Below are 14,053 nucleotides of genomic sequence, written 5' to 3' on the forward strand. Positions count from 1 at the left end.
TCTGGGAGAACAGTGTTGAAGCTTTACTTCAGGAAAAAAGATGGCGCTGTCTGCTTACCACGAATACTACAGCCAGCAAGCTGGGTTTGGAATTCCAACTGTATTTCGTGGTCCTGCCTTTCAGAGGGGAGATACGGACTCCATCCATTTCAGCCTCCATAGGCACCACTACTCGAGCCGTAGCTCATCCGTGGATTTAATCCTCATGGGAATACAGCTTTAATTTAGAATTCCTTTCGTTAATTTATTAAACGCAATAAAACAACTCAAACTAGAACACATAGACCACTTAGCCTCCCATAAGAAGAATTGCCCTTAACTTCGTTCAACAATCCTAATGATGGGAGTTCCCATCCCTACCTCGAGGAGGTGGGTCTCTACTATCTAGCATATATCGTCTTCTGAACACTCCATCAATATATTTATTAAAATACGTGAAAAGCCGTTTGTCACCAAACAGAACCCAAAGACAATCTCTCTGAAGCATGCCAACCGACATTTCCAATTCCTGTCTTAGATCGAGATAATTAGGGCAATCTAACATAACATGCTCTGATGTCTCGAAGGTTCCACACTCGCACAAACCATTGTCTCTTAATCCCAACTGGTGCAGTCTTAAAGCTAATCCGTGTTCAGTTATTAAATAAGTGGCCTTTAAACCAAATTGCAACCAATTTTTGTTGCTCCTGTTAATTATGTCCACTCTAGGAAAGAACATGTGGGTCGGTCTACCCTTAACACTATTATCCCATTGTTCTTGCCATTGTAAATATATTAACTCTAGAATTCTCTTCTTCTCTTCTTTTATGTCCGCTCTTTGATATATCTTATCTTCTGGACATGACTGTATCTAGAACAATGTTCTTCTAATATTATTTTTAGTGTAGTAGACCAACCGATTGAGCAACACCATATAATGGACCGGTACCTTACCAGAGAGCACCTGTAAGGCCTCAGAGGAGACAGTTCGACACGCTCTTGTTATACTTAGTAATGCAAATCGTTGTGCCTGTATTAAATATTTTATAATAACTTTGTTTTTAATTTTATGTACCCAAGCTCCCGAGGCATAGGTGACTATAGGGATAAATACACAATCATATAAGATCGAACGACCCTTTATTCCCCAGTCGCTCCTAATAACTCTCTTGAGCTTGGCGTACAAAGTTGTAATTTTTTGTTTCAAATATTTCACATGTTCTACAAACACCATTCTTTCTTGGATTTTTATCCCTAAATATTTAGTCTCTTTGACGTATCGAACGGTCCATCCCTGAAGCCTCACTGTGGGAGACCGATTCATGCTTAGTTTTCCTTTTAAGAGCATCTGAACAGTCTTGGACTTAGAAATCTCTAATTTATTTTTATTAGCCCAATCCGTTAATCTCTCTAAAGCCTCTTTGGCTCTTTTTTCCAAGACAGATCTGGCATTGCCCTGGACAACCAGGACAAGATCATCCGCTATCTTCTCAACTTTTTCTTCAATTTGATCTAAATATTCATCGAACACCATATTCCATGCAAAGGGACCTATCACCGAGCCTTGCGGACAACCTCTATACACTTTTCTTTCAATTTTACCAAACTTATTTCCTACTTCAATCTCTCTATCACTAAAGTAACTGTTGAAGCATCCATATAGCAGCTCAGAACATTCTGATTGCCTCACTCGACTCATGATACCTTCCCACCATAGTCTATCAAAAGCTCCTTTAAAATCAATAAAAACCCCAAGGGCATACCTCTCACACAACCCTCGACAGTCTGGACTAACTTATATATGGCATCCTCAGTAGAACAGCCTTTTTTGAATCCATACTGCCTATCCGAGGCCATATTTTTGTCTTGGTATATAATCATTAAACGGTTCACCAATAACTTTTCATAAACCTTAGCCAGAACCGACAAGAGTGCAATTGGGCGATACCCTCCAGTCTCATTCATTAATCTGTCTAAATTTTTAACTATTAGTTTTATTTCAGCTTTCTTCCAACCAGGTGGAAAGGTACCCTCCATCAAACATTTATTAAACATAGTCATATAAACATCTGGCATTATATTAAACGCTCTTTTCATTACTATTACTTCAAATTTGTCCAGACCCGGCGACCTGCCATCCTTTGCACGTCCTATGGCTTCTATGATTTCATCCATAGTAAATTTTTCTTCAATTTTACTAGATTTATAATTTTTATTATCTTCCAGCATTTGCTTCTGATCCTGCCCCAGTTCTCCTACATCCAACGGAAAGAGATCATCCAGGATCCTGTTTACGGACCCCTCCCATGTCACAATACTGACATTATCATTTGGAGTGCACAGAACTTCATGTGTGTCCCTTTTGTTAGTTATTAATTTAAAAATTGAATTCCAAGGATCCTTGGATCCCCGCTCACTGACATACTTTCTCCAACTATCTCTTTTAGATTTCTTTATCAACCTGATATAATCAGAACGAGCCCGTCTGAAAATTTCTTTATAGACATTACACAACTCGTTATCACCAGACCTTCTTGCCCTCTGAAGATCTCTTCTTTTGTTGAACATGTTTTTCCTTGCGTCCGTTAACTCTATAGACCACCAGAACACCGGTTTACTAACTTTAAGTCTTTTCTTCATAGTTCTTTCACATACACTAAAATTGTGGAGGTTACTAAATTAACACACTCTTCTGCACTCATATTAGACCAATTAACACCACTCATTTTCAGTTTATATTCTTGCTAAAACTTAGTCCACACAGCATTTAGTGTTTTAAATCTTCCAGTGTCCAATAACAATCTACTCTGGCCACCTAAACAACTTATTTCAAAGGATATGGTATTATGGTCACTGCTAGTGTTATCAATCACATTCCAATTCTTAATCTGTCTTAAAATACTTTGTGTTGCAATTGTCACATCTATATACGACTGTCCATGCAGCGACCTAAACGTAGGTATATGTCCATGCACATTGACAACTTCCATCCCGGAAGTAGCAAGGAAATCTTCTAGACTTAACCCTCTATCATCAGTTCCCATGCTACCCCACAATGGAGAATTTGCATTAGTATCGGCCGACACCACAATCCCACAAGAGCCCAATACACTATATACACACATTCTAAATAATTTACTACCACATTTATGTCACCACCTGGTGGACAATACAAAGATATCAGATAACATCTTCCAAAATTTCCAATTACCTCACAACAAACATGTTCCTTATCACACAGACTAACTATTTTAGTTATGGTTAACTCTTGATTCCTAATCACTATAGCAGCAAGAGAACCTTCTCCAGCTTGAATTATTCTATAAGTCTTTGGATAACCTATCACTTGATTCCTTAAAGTGTAAAGCTCCTGTAGAAGTCCGATATCAGCTCCTCGCTCTTCCATATATTTATTAATTTCTAGAGCAACAGCCTTAGCTTTTTGTGCATTCAATTGGATTAGTTTTAAACTTTTATCCATAGTTAATTTTCTTTTTATGCACCTCCAAAGCCTTAGCGTATTCTGGACAATCTCTACTCGTCGCCGCATGACCAGCCTCTACACCACGTCTAACACAATTGCAACACTTAGGCTCCTTTACCTTATTTTTACAATCTTTATACAAGTGAGACCCAGCACAATAACCACACACCATCTCCCTTTTACAATATTTTGCAATATGGCCAAAGTTTAAACATCTATAACACTGTGTAACCGTAAAAATTTCTTTGAACTTACATGAAGTCCATCTTAAGTACAATCTTTGCTTTAAACACATAACTGTCCATAATTCTGGTGCCATTTGGACTATCCAATTATTTAATTTAGTTGTCTTATTTTGATTAATTTTCAGTACCTCCACACTATCCTTTATTTTCTTCTCTGTAAAACCACGTTCCTTAAAGTTCTTTGTCCATAATTGTTCAACAAATTCTTCTTTGGATAGATCTTCTTCCACATCATAAACGACAATCTTTGGATTAATTAACCTTGGCACTTCATATTTTAATCCGATCTCTTTAATCCTTGAACAAGATTTGATCTTCGCCAGGTCCTCATATGAGTCAGTCTCAACTATTACACCACGATCACGCACTGTTCTTATACTTCGCACTTTTAAATTAACCAACATCGGCCGAACTTCCTTCATCACCTCTTCTTTGACTTGCTCACTAGTTTTATAATGTTCCGCATCAGCTTTAATTAACAAAACCTTTGGAGCACCTTTCTCCTCCATAGGCTTCTTCTTCACAACATCTGAATATTCAACACCAACTTTGTTTCTACTCCTTTGCAATCTATCTTTTAACAACAAGTTCTCCATCTGTACTTCATGCGCTTTACGATCCAAAGTATCCCAATGATCTAATATAATCCTTATTGATGCCGTAGGAATTTTACTTATTGGATCCCACATAAAGTTATATAATTTTTCCCTTATTTCATAAATTTTTTCAAAACCTTCCATTACTATTTTTTCTTGTACTACTTCATCTTTCCTTTTCTTCCGTTTTTTCCTCTTTTCCTTCTGACTTAAGTTGCCATCCGAAACATTATCAATTTGACCATCCGATATCCTTTTCCTTGATTTCCTTTTCTTCGTTGGCTCAAGTGACTCGTTTGACGGACCTGGTAATGGTGTTGAACTTTCTTTAACCGGTGTCCTGCACAAGGTCTTACCAGCAAAAATATCAATTTCTGTCAACTCTTGGGCCTGAGTTAACACCACTCGTGCAATGTCCTCCTTCTCTTCTTCTGTCGCATCAGTTGCTGCTCGCATTATCTCCTCTTCGGAAATTAATTCCTCAGAGGATGATGACATTGTAAAATAAGGACTATATGCAATTAAAAACTAAACACCAACTATGGTGAGTACTCTACTATATACATATATACAACCAGTATGTCAGGTAGCTAGGAGCCAAGATCCAATAAGCCGAAATGGAATCTTTAAAAACGCTATTCAGCGTTAAAAACAACACTACCCAAGTTAAACAGGTAATGCTCCCAGAGGCCTTTAACGCAAATGCAGGACTAAAAACTGAAGCACAACGGTGCAACAGAAATAAAATGTCCAAGGGCACGGAAATGCTGTGCCAGCAACTAAATAACGTTAGGGCACAGAAATGCTCCAAAAAAACTCAGGAGAGGAAAAAACCACCCCTCCTGATTTAACTAGAAATAACAAGAGCCTCTTCCCTTCCTGTTTTGCTCAGTTTAGCTAGGTAAGGGGATTCACCCTTATGGTGGATGGGTAAGGGGATTCACCCCTTACCCATCCACCCCGGACCAGTAGGAGGTATGAGCAGCAATGGGAGCTTTCAGCTCCAAGTATAAGAATTTAGTCGCAAGGCACTTGTGATCCACACAATATATCACTTGCTATCAAATCAATCCTTATACCCCAGCATTGCCTCCGGGGCGGGAGATAAGGACTGGGCGGGCTGTTTAGATCGATATTTAAATTCGTTACACCTTTTGTAAAACCTGTAGTAAAGATGGTCGGAAGAGAAGTTTTAAGAGCCGGTGCAGGGATGCTTGGAGATGTCATTAGTGGTCAAAACATTCGAGAATTCGGCAAGGTGCGATTTAAAGAAGCCGGAAGTAATTTGATGCATATGACTAACGATTTCACCGATCGACAGGTCGGGAGTGGTATAAAACGGAAATCTCGTCAGAGAAGAAAGGTCATTTGTACTAAGAGACGCAGAACAAGAGATATCTTTGTCGATGTCTGAGTGTCTTTCTTCCGAACTGGATTTATTTTGTGTCCCCCCAGTCAACTTATCGCACGAAAAGAGCACATATGGCAGCTATCAAACGCTGGCAGTCAGCATTAATTGGATCTCTCGAGAACATTGCTTTATTTGAAAGTGGAAATTTTAAACGAAGACGGAACGGAGCTCAAGGGCGAGGCCAAAGTGGCCCTGTAAAACTTTGGCTGCATTCACTTTTCAGTCAGGTTGATTTGTATTTACAAGATATTCTAGTAAGTCAATCATCTAACCTGTACCCGTACCGCAGTTATTTGGAGACCTTATTGAATTATGGAAGCGACGCAAAAAAGAAACATTTAGCCACACAGATGTTTTATCACGACAGCGATCCTTCGGTGGCAACATTGGAAAACATGACCGCTGAAGCGGGGCTTCTCCAGCGACAGAAAGCCGTTGCTGGATCGCAAGCAGTCGAATTATTGGGTAGACTACATCTAGACCTCTTTCATCGAGATAAGTATTTACTGAATCATGTTAATATGAAATTGAGATTAATTTGCGCTAAAACCGAATTTTCTGTAATTTCTGCAGAGCCCTCGCAAAAGTTAAAAATAATTTTTGAAGACGCGATTCTCTTTGCAAGAAAGATCAAGGTATCCCCTCCTATTCAGTTAGCACACGCAGATGCGCTTCTGATAGCTAATGCGAAGTACCCTATCACACGCGTCGAATTAAAAACTTTTACAATTAATAAGGGCCTTCGCAATATAACACGCGATAACCTAATTATGGGCCAAATTCCGAATCGCGTAATTATAGGTAGCGCCTCGTTCAATGGAAATTATGATAAGGACCCTTTTAATTTCGAACATTTCAATTTAAATTTTCTAGCGATTAATGTCGATCGAGAACAAATCTCGGCTAGACCTTTCGCACCAGATTATGCAGAAAAAAACTATACTCGCGAATACTTTGCCCTTTTTGACGCATCGCATTTCGCACAGCGACCGATCAAACGACATTACTCTAAATGAGTTTCCTGGAGGTTATGCACTCTACGCAGTGGACTTAACAGCGAGCGGCGAGACAGATGCCCCTCATTTCGAGCAAAGACGCGCTGGAAATCTGCGTCTCTCGTTAAAATTTGCTAAAGACCTCCCACGCAATGCAAGCGTGATATTGCTAGTGGAATTTGAGAGTGTTGTGGAGATTTGACATCGGAGAGAGATCCCGTTTGATTATTCATTATGAACAGCGAAGAAATAAGACAGTTACTTAGTCGGCACCCTCTGACTGCAGGTATCCAAGTACTGGCCTCTGAAGAGCTACCATCTCGGATAGTTGGCCCCTACGCAGTGACCCGCAATATTTCGCCACATTACGAAGAAGGACTACACGGGGTGGTTGTTATTGCGAACAGCGATCGAAGAGGAGTATATTTTTGTTCGTATGGGACCAGTCGGACACTTCCATTTTTTGTGTTTTTTAAGAAAAACTGCGTCGATGTGCGCTATAACGACAGACAGGTGCAAGCGTCGAGCGCAGTCTCGTGTGGTCTACACGCAATGTATTTCCTTCGCAAGTACAGAAGAGGAGCGGACATGAACGCTATAATTAATAAATTTTATTAATTATTACTGTTACTAACGAGTATATTGTACTCTGCTCTTTAATGGATTTATTGCTACGAATAACAAAAAAAGTCTTTATTGTATATATATATATTCATAAATACTTTTATTTATATCTTATACATATATAGAATTTTTTTTTTTTTAAATACAAAACACAAAATTGAAATAGTATTTTTGTTTTTTACAAAATCTCAACCATTCCGTATTCTTAATTATACCTATCGGGGCTGCCGCAATCAACGGCTTGACATCGTTGTAATCTGCTTTTTGTAAAAATTTCTTTTTTTTTTTTTTTTTTTTGCTTTTTTCTAAGTACATCGAACAACAGTTCACTTATATTTGTGTTCGGCAAAACACTATCGCGCAATAGGATCGCTCTTCGCTGGTTCCAGGAAACTCCGTGTTTCTAAAGGAAAGGCCGGCAATTTTGCGCTGGAAAATTTGCGGAAGGGATAACAAAGTACCGTCTTCGTCACTAACCTACGCCATTGGGATGACAGGAACTGGAGCGGGCACATTTTGTTCATTAAACGCCAGATATTTTTGTAAAACCTCTGTTAGGTAAAGCTTGGCTTTTTCACTAGCCGTCACACCTTTACCGTTCAAAATTGCAGAGATTTCACGATCGAGTCCGGCGATTATTTCTTGTAGAACCGTTGTTTTCACCACAGAATTCATCGTCTCGCGAATAACGTTCCTAGCAATGGAGCAGCCAGAGTCAGCAGAGTCGTGATCGAACCTTCCCCACGCTGTGATGTCGGTATTTTTCGCTTAGATGACAGTGGTACTTTTTTATCGGATACTCTTCTTATCTGAGTTCTGAACGGGCTGATTTTTTTGTAGACTCTGTCGTGGGAATGCGTCCGTGTCGCAAATTCAGGCACAGTTCGCATAAGGAAGAAATTTCGTTTTTATTTGCACTCGTAAGCGGAGATCAGCGTTGTCTCGTAGAACTGCACGCACTCAGAGCTTTAATAAACCTTCTACGATCTGTCCTCACTGAAATGAACACAGTTTCACGAGTGCTTGGGTTGATAAACAACACTCGGTCCGATTTCACACAAACAGTTCGTTCGCAGTCTCTCGTCGTCGGCCGTTTGTTGTTTTAAATCGACGAAGAGGTAACCCCTCGCCCAACGCACTGCATCTGTATACGACTCGACCAAAATGTTTGGGGTTTCTGAGGATACATCTGCATTGCCAAAACCAAATTTGGGACATGCCGCGTGCATTTTTCAACAGCACCAGATAGTGAGAATTCGGACTAATCGGGCGAGCCTCTTTACCTCTTGGAAATAAATTTTGTGAAAGCAAGGAGACCGAAAGATTGCGGTGATGGGATCCTCTGGTAAAGATATCTGAAACCTGACGCTATGTCGTAGTTTCGTTCAAGAGATCATCGATCACAAGTAAATTTCTAGTCATCATCAGCCATTTTCAATGCACTGCAGGATGAAGGCCTCTCCAGCAACTTTCCAGTTCCTTCTGTTTTCAGCACTGGCCATCCATTTACTACCCAAAAACTCATGAATTTCATATATCCATCTCTGCCTTAGTCTTCCAGGTTTTCTTCTAGCTCCTCTTGGGTACCATTCTGTTATTTTCTTAGTCCATCTGTCATCATGTCTTCGAGCTATGTGTCCTGCCCAAGACCATTTTAGTTCTTTAGTTTTGATAAGAATGTCCTTTACTTGAGTTTGTTGCCTAATCCATGTGTTTCTCTTCTTATCTAACAGTCTGATTCCCAATATAATTCATTCCATTCTTCGCTGTGTAGTTCTCGGCTTCTCTTCCATTCTTTTGGTGAGTGCCCAAGTTTCACTTCCATAAGTCATGGTGGGGAGTATACATTGGTTCATTATTTTACGTTTCAGACAAACTGGGATATTGCTCTTCAGTATGTGACTATATTTCCTGAATGCTATCCATCCAAAATTTATTCTTCTCTTCACTTCCAGCCATTTATAATTATTACAGCTGATGACTTGTCACAGATAAGTATATGACTCCACCTTTTCAATTACTGCTCCTGCAGTCATTATATCCCTTTCTGTGGCATACTTGTTCATCATTACTTTTGTTTTAGCCATATTCATCTTTAGTCCAAAATCCTTACTAGCTGTGCATAACTGATTAAGATTTTCCTCCAATTCTTTGGGATCGTGGCTTATGACCCCAATGTCGTCTGCAAATCATAAATGGTTTAGGTACTCTCCGTTCACATTGACTCGTTTTCTTCGACCAGTCTAATCTTCTGAAAGCTTCCTCAAGGGCAGCAGTAAATAGCTTCGGAGATATTGTGTCTCCTTGTCGAACTCCTTTCTCGATTTTAAATTTGCTACTGTCTTTGTCTAGTCTAATAAAGGAGGTAGCACTCTCATATATTTTCTTCAAAATCATAATATATGGGATATCTATGCCTTGTCTTTCCAGTGCCCGAAACATTGCCTTATGCTGTATGGAGTCGAATGCCTTTTCATAATCCACAAATGCCAGGCATAATGGTGTTTTATATTCATTTGCTTTCTCCATTAGCTGTGATATTACGTGAAGGTGATCCATAGTTGAGAATCCTGTCCTAAAGCCAGCTTGCTCTTTCGGTTGATTCTCATCAAGTATTCTTTCTAATCTGTTAGTAATGACCCTTGAGAACAACTTGTAGATGTGGGATAACAAGCGAATTGGTCTATAATTTCCAATTTCTGATTTATCTCCTTTCTTATGCAGCAAAACTATGATTGCATTATTCCACTGCTTAGGCATCACACCTTTTCTAATGCACTTTGTGAAGAGCCTTGCCAGTTTTTGTGTTATGTCTCTTCGTCCCAATTTTAACAACTCTACAGTAACTTCATCTTCCCCCGGGCTTTCCGATTCTTCATTTTCTTCAATGCATGTTCTACCTCATCAGGAAGAATATCGGGTATGTCGTATGTGTTGCTACTTTGCAATCCATCTTCCCCACTGCTGGTATCATTCCCTCGTTCCTTGTATAATTCTCTATAGTAGTCTTCTGCTATTTGAATTATGCCTTCTCTGCTGTTTATAAGTACACCATCGCTATTCTTCAGTTTCAGTATCATTTGTCTTTCTGTATTACTGCTCATGGCTGCTGATTTAAGTCCTTTGTTTTCCCTTAATGCTTGTTCTACTTTTCTTGTGTTAAATCTTCTTATGTCCTCTCTGAGTCTCTTTCTAATGGCTTTGCATAACTCAGTATACTCAATTTTCTCCCTGTCAGTGTTTTTCTTGTTCTTCATTTGTCGTCTTCGGTTCATCATGACAAGTGTTTCTTGAAAAATTTTTTCTTCTTTGGATTTCTGTTTCCCTATAGGTTTCTTCGGCTTTATCACTTTCAGAAAGTTGTAATATTCCTCGTGGATATCTTGGTCCTGAGAAGTCTGCAGAAGCTCAAACTTGTTCTTAAGTTCCAGTACATACTGCTTTTTCTCCTCTTCTGTTATCTCAAAGACCTTTGTATTATTTACTCGAGTCAGTTTTTTCCTTTCCTTTCCTACATCTATACCAAGTGTACATCTTACCATTCTGTGATCACTTCCAACATTTACCTTATTCAGGACGGTAACATCATTCATGATATACCTTCTGTTAGTGAGGATGAAGTCGATTTCATTAGTTGTTAATCCATTTGGACTCTTCCATGTCCACTTTCTGTTCACCCTTTTCTTGAAAAAACTGTTCATTACTGACAGTCCTTGAGATTCTGCAAATTCCACAAGTCTTTCGCCTCTTTTATTTCTTTCACCAATTCCAAAATTTCCTATAGTTCCTCTTTCTGCGCTGTTTTGCCTTTTTCCAACCTTAGCATTGAAGTCCCCCATAATAACAGTGTAGTGGGTTGTCTGCTCATCTAGAAGACTCTCAATTTCGATGTACATTTCTAGTATCGGGATGAAAATCTACATCCTCCACTCCTTTGCGAAATTCAATGTGCGGGATTTCTCTCTGTAATTCCTTGTACATTTGTTGAAGTTCGGCAAACAAGTACACTATTCTTTCAATATTTGGGGTTATGAGTCGGTCCCTGTTTCGCAGAATGCGAGATACGATGGTTGTTTTACCACTCTAACTGGCTTTACCACTTATTATCGATGTAAAGGGATGAATTAATTTTCCTTCCATCCAAACGGGTAAGTTCGGTAGCTGTTCTCGTCGACTCCCCGTTTGTTGTAAGAATAACGGAAAATTTTTTCAGTGTCTTCATTTAAAACCTTTGAACTATATTTGTCCCTTGTAATCTGACCTTTCAGTGGGATGTGTACTGTCACTTGTTGTTCAAGCACTTTCTTCATCGTGTCGAAAGTTAGATGTTCCCGGGCGGGTCCAGATAGCGATATCCCTTTGCATTTAATAATACTCGATCCATCAGATAACCTCGGGCAATAATTCTTTGGGGCGGTGGCGACGAAATGCGTTATTTTTTGAAGAGGGTAATTCTCTGACGAGTTGTCTGAAATGGTTGCCAATTTCGGGAGAGTAGTTGTCATTTTCGGAAATGGTGTATAGTACCGAGTCGGTGTCATAATAAACTACTCGCTTCCCAAGCTTTATTAATTCTTCGAGAAATGCGAGTCATCTGTAGGCAGTTACAAATGCTGCAATTACAGTGCTACAGTTTCTATTTGTGGGAATGGCTTGTTCTATCGGCTCGGTAGTTACAAGTGCTGTTTACGAAACGTAGATCAGACACAGAATGCGTGGAATCTGTCTCTATTGTAAGAAGTTTATCATATGAATTAATATCCTCGCTTTCGGCACGTCCGAGATTCTGACAAAATTTTCCCCATGATCGGTTCAGGAGCAGCTTTGCGATTGCCCTCAAGCCGGGGTTCTTGCTAACGTCTGATATTTCTGATTTTATCCCTTCGCGATGATAAAAATCGTCGAGATACGCTTGTCTTTGCGAGCCGGTCTTCATATTGTCAGGAAAACTAGAATTAGCATGTTTAAGGGTTAAGAACTTGTCGATATAATCTTCGAAAAGCTCTCGTGCCTTGAACGTGGATGAGTAATCCAAAACCTCGAATATCTTAATGATCCGGTAGTTCTGTCGGACTGCCTCATATAATTCACACGAAACCCAGGTCCCATCTGTGGTTCTCTGACTTTCGATTTCGTGATTGCAAATGTCCTGCCTTTGAATTTCCGCGCAAGATCGACATAAAGGAAACAAGAGTTTATCATCGAACTTTACTGGAAGCATAGGATGAAACAGATTGCGTGGAGGGAGAACTCTGGCCTTGATTATACCAAAATAGTGCCCTGGCTCATAATTGAAGTTGTCTGTTATCACAGTGGGGTGACATTTTGGATATTCCATGCTTTTATTAATGAAGGGACAAAGAGAACAGAAATCAGTATATTCCATACCAATGTCGTTGGTTGCCTCACAGTAAAGCCGTATACAATCAACACGTCCTCCATAAAGATATTCGCGGCTAGTAATGGGGGAAACGATATCTTTTTCCTCCTCCACAAGCTTTTGAAATGATTCCTGTTCACTGGCTAGAGCATACAATTCGCATTCCCAGTATTCAATCAGCTTATAATCGGGCAATAACTGGAGAATATGATTTCTTCGATATATCGTTTTTTCGTACACCTCCCCGTTTGCTAGAGGTTTATATAATGGGTGCCTCATACTGGGTGGAAAGCAGGACAGATGCGAGTGATACATGCAACCATAAACTTCAATGAGGAGTTTCTGTTCGAGTTGATGTTGAGCGGCATCTATCTTGTAAGGACCAACTCTAAATTCCCCGCCGAAAGTATCACAAGTCTGCAGAACAACATTATTTTTTTCTCGTACCACTTGAAAAAAATTCTAGCCATCCGGCTTTGTTTTTCAGAAAACCTGTACCCTCCTGCTGGCACCATGGACACTGTTCCCGGTTTTAGGAAGTTTGTTTGAAATACATCCAATGCGAAACTTTTTTTTTTTTTATGAAACCCCAAACACGAAAAGGTATCAAAACCTATAGTACTCAGTACTGTGTATGGGTTGAAACTGGGCAACGTGAACGACTTTTCGAAGGGATCGCCGTTCACCGTCTCGATCAAAATATTGCGGAAGGTTTCACAACTTTTCTGAAGAATATTGACATCTGATTGACAGTATTCGATGATTTTCTTTCGCAAATCGAATACTTGCCAACGATTATTACTTTCATACCAAATCGAGGAATTCTGCCCGTTCATCTTGCCTTCATATTTGCTGGCGAAAATATTCGATCTCTGGAAGAGCGCCGATATAATCTACAGTTGTTTCGTTGACAAACCAGTACGGGAAAAATCCTTTTTTGAAATTATTACCTAACACAAAGGTGTCAGGTAGGCTCCTTAATCTAGACGAATCGAAATTATAACTGTCTATAAATTTAATCTGTTGGCCCGGTAATTCCATCTTCAGTATCGTTCATCCTCTAAAAATTATCTGGGGAAATATTTCTCTCCTATACATTCGGAGAGCAGGAAATACATGTCAAAACTAGTGCCATTGTGAGCGAGACAGGTAGTGTTTTCGAAGACATATATAACAGATTCAGGATCCGATTGAAGCAGCCAGTCCGTAAATTCTGTCACGCATTTTCTCCCATAGAATATTTTCTCTGTAAAGTTGGCACCTGGCATCTGCTGATATTGAATGATACAAAGAATCGGGTGATGTTCATCTGATATCTCCGTTTCGCTATCATAATATA

General features: G+C 39.5%; 2 protein-coding genes across 2 annotated transcripts; one reads left to right on the forward strand and one right to left on the reverse strand.

Moving 5' to 3' along the window:
* Window positions 1-5,786: 5,786 nt before the first annotated feature.
* On the forward strand, window positions 5,787-6,731 carry LOC150080026 (uncharacterized protein F54H12.2-like). Its single transcript, XM_090383336.1, has one exon. The coding sequence runs from the start codon at window positions 5,787-5,789 to the stop codon at window positions 6,729-6,731; it is 945 nt and encodes a 314-aa protein (XP_090239462.1).
* Window positions 6,732-11,970: 5,239 nt separating this feature from the next.
* Window positions 11,971-12,993, reverse strand: LOC150080027 (uncharacterized). The gene has a single exon (XM_090383337.1). The coding sequence runs from the start codon at window positions 12,991-12,993 to the stop codon at window positions 11,971-11,973; it is 1,023 nt and encodes a 340-aa protein (XP_090239463.1).
* Window positions 12,994-14,053: the final 1,060 nt, after the last annotated feature.

This window comes from Mastigoproctus giganteus, chromosome 10 (assembly GCF_048544385.1).
Source record: "Mastigoproctus giganteus isolate SK-2022 chromosome 10, ASM4854438v1, whole genome shotgun sequence".
In the NCBI taxonomy this organism is placed as follows: Eukaryota; Metazoa; Arthropoda; class Arachnida; order Uropygi; family Thelyphonidae; genus Mastigoproctus; species Mastigoproctus giganteus.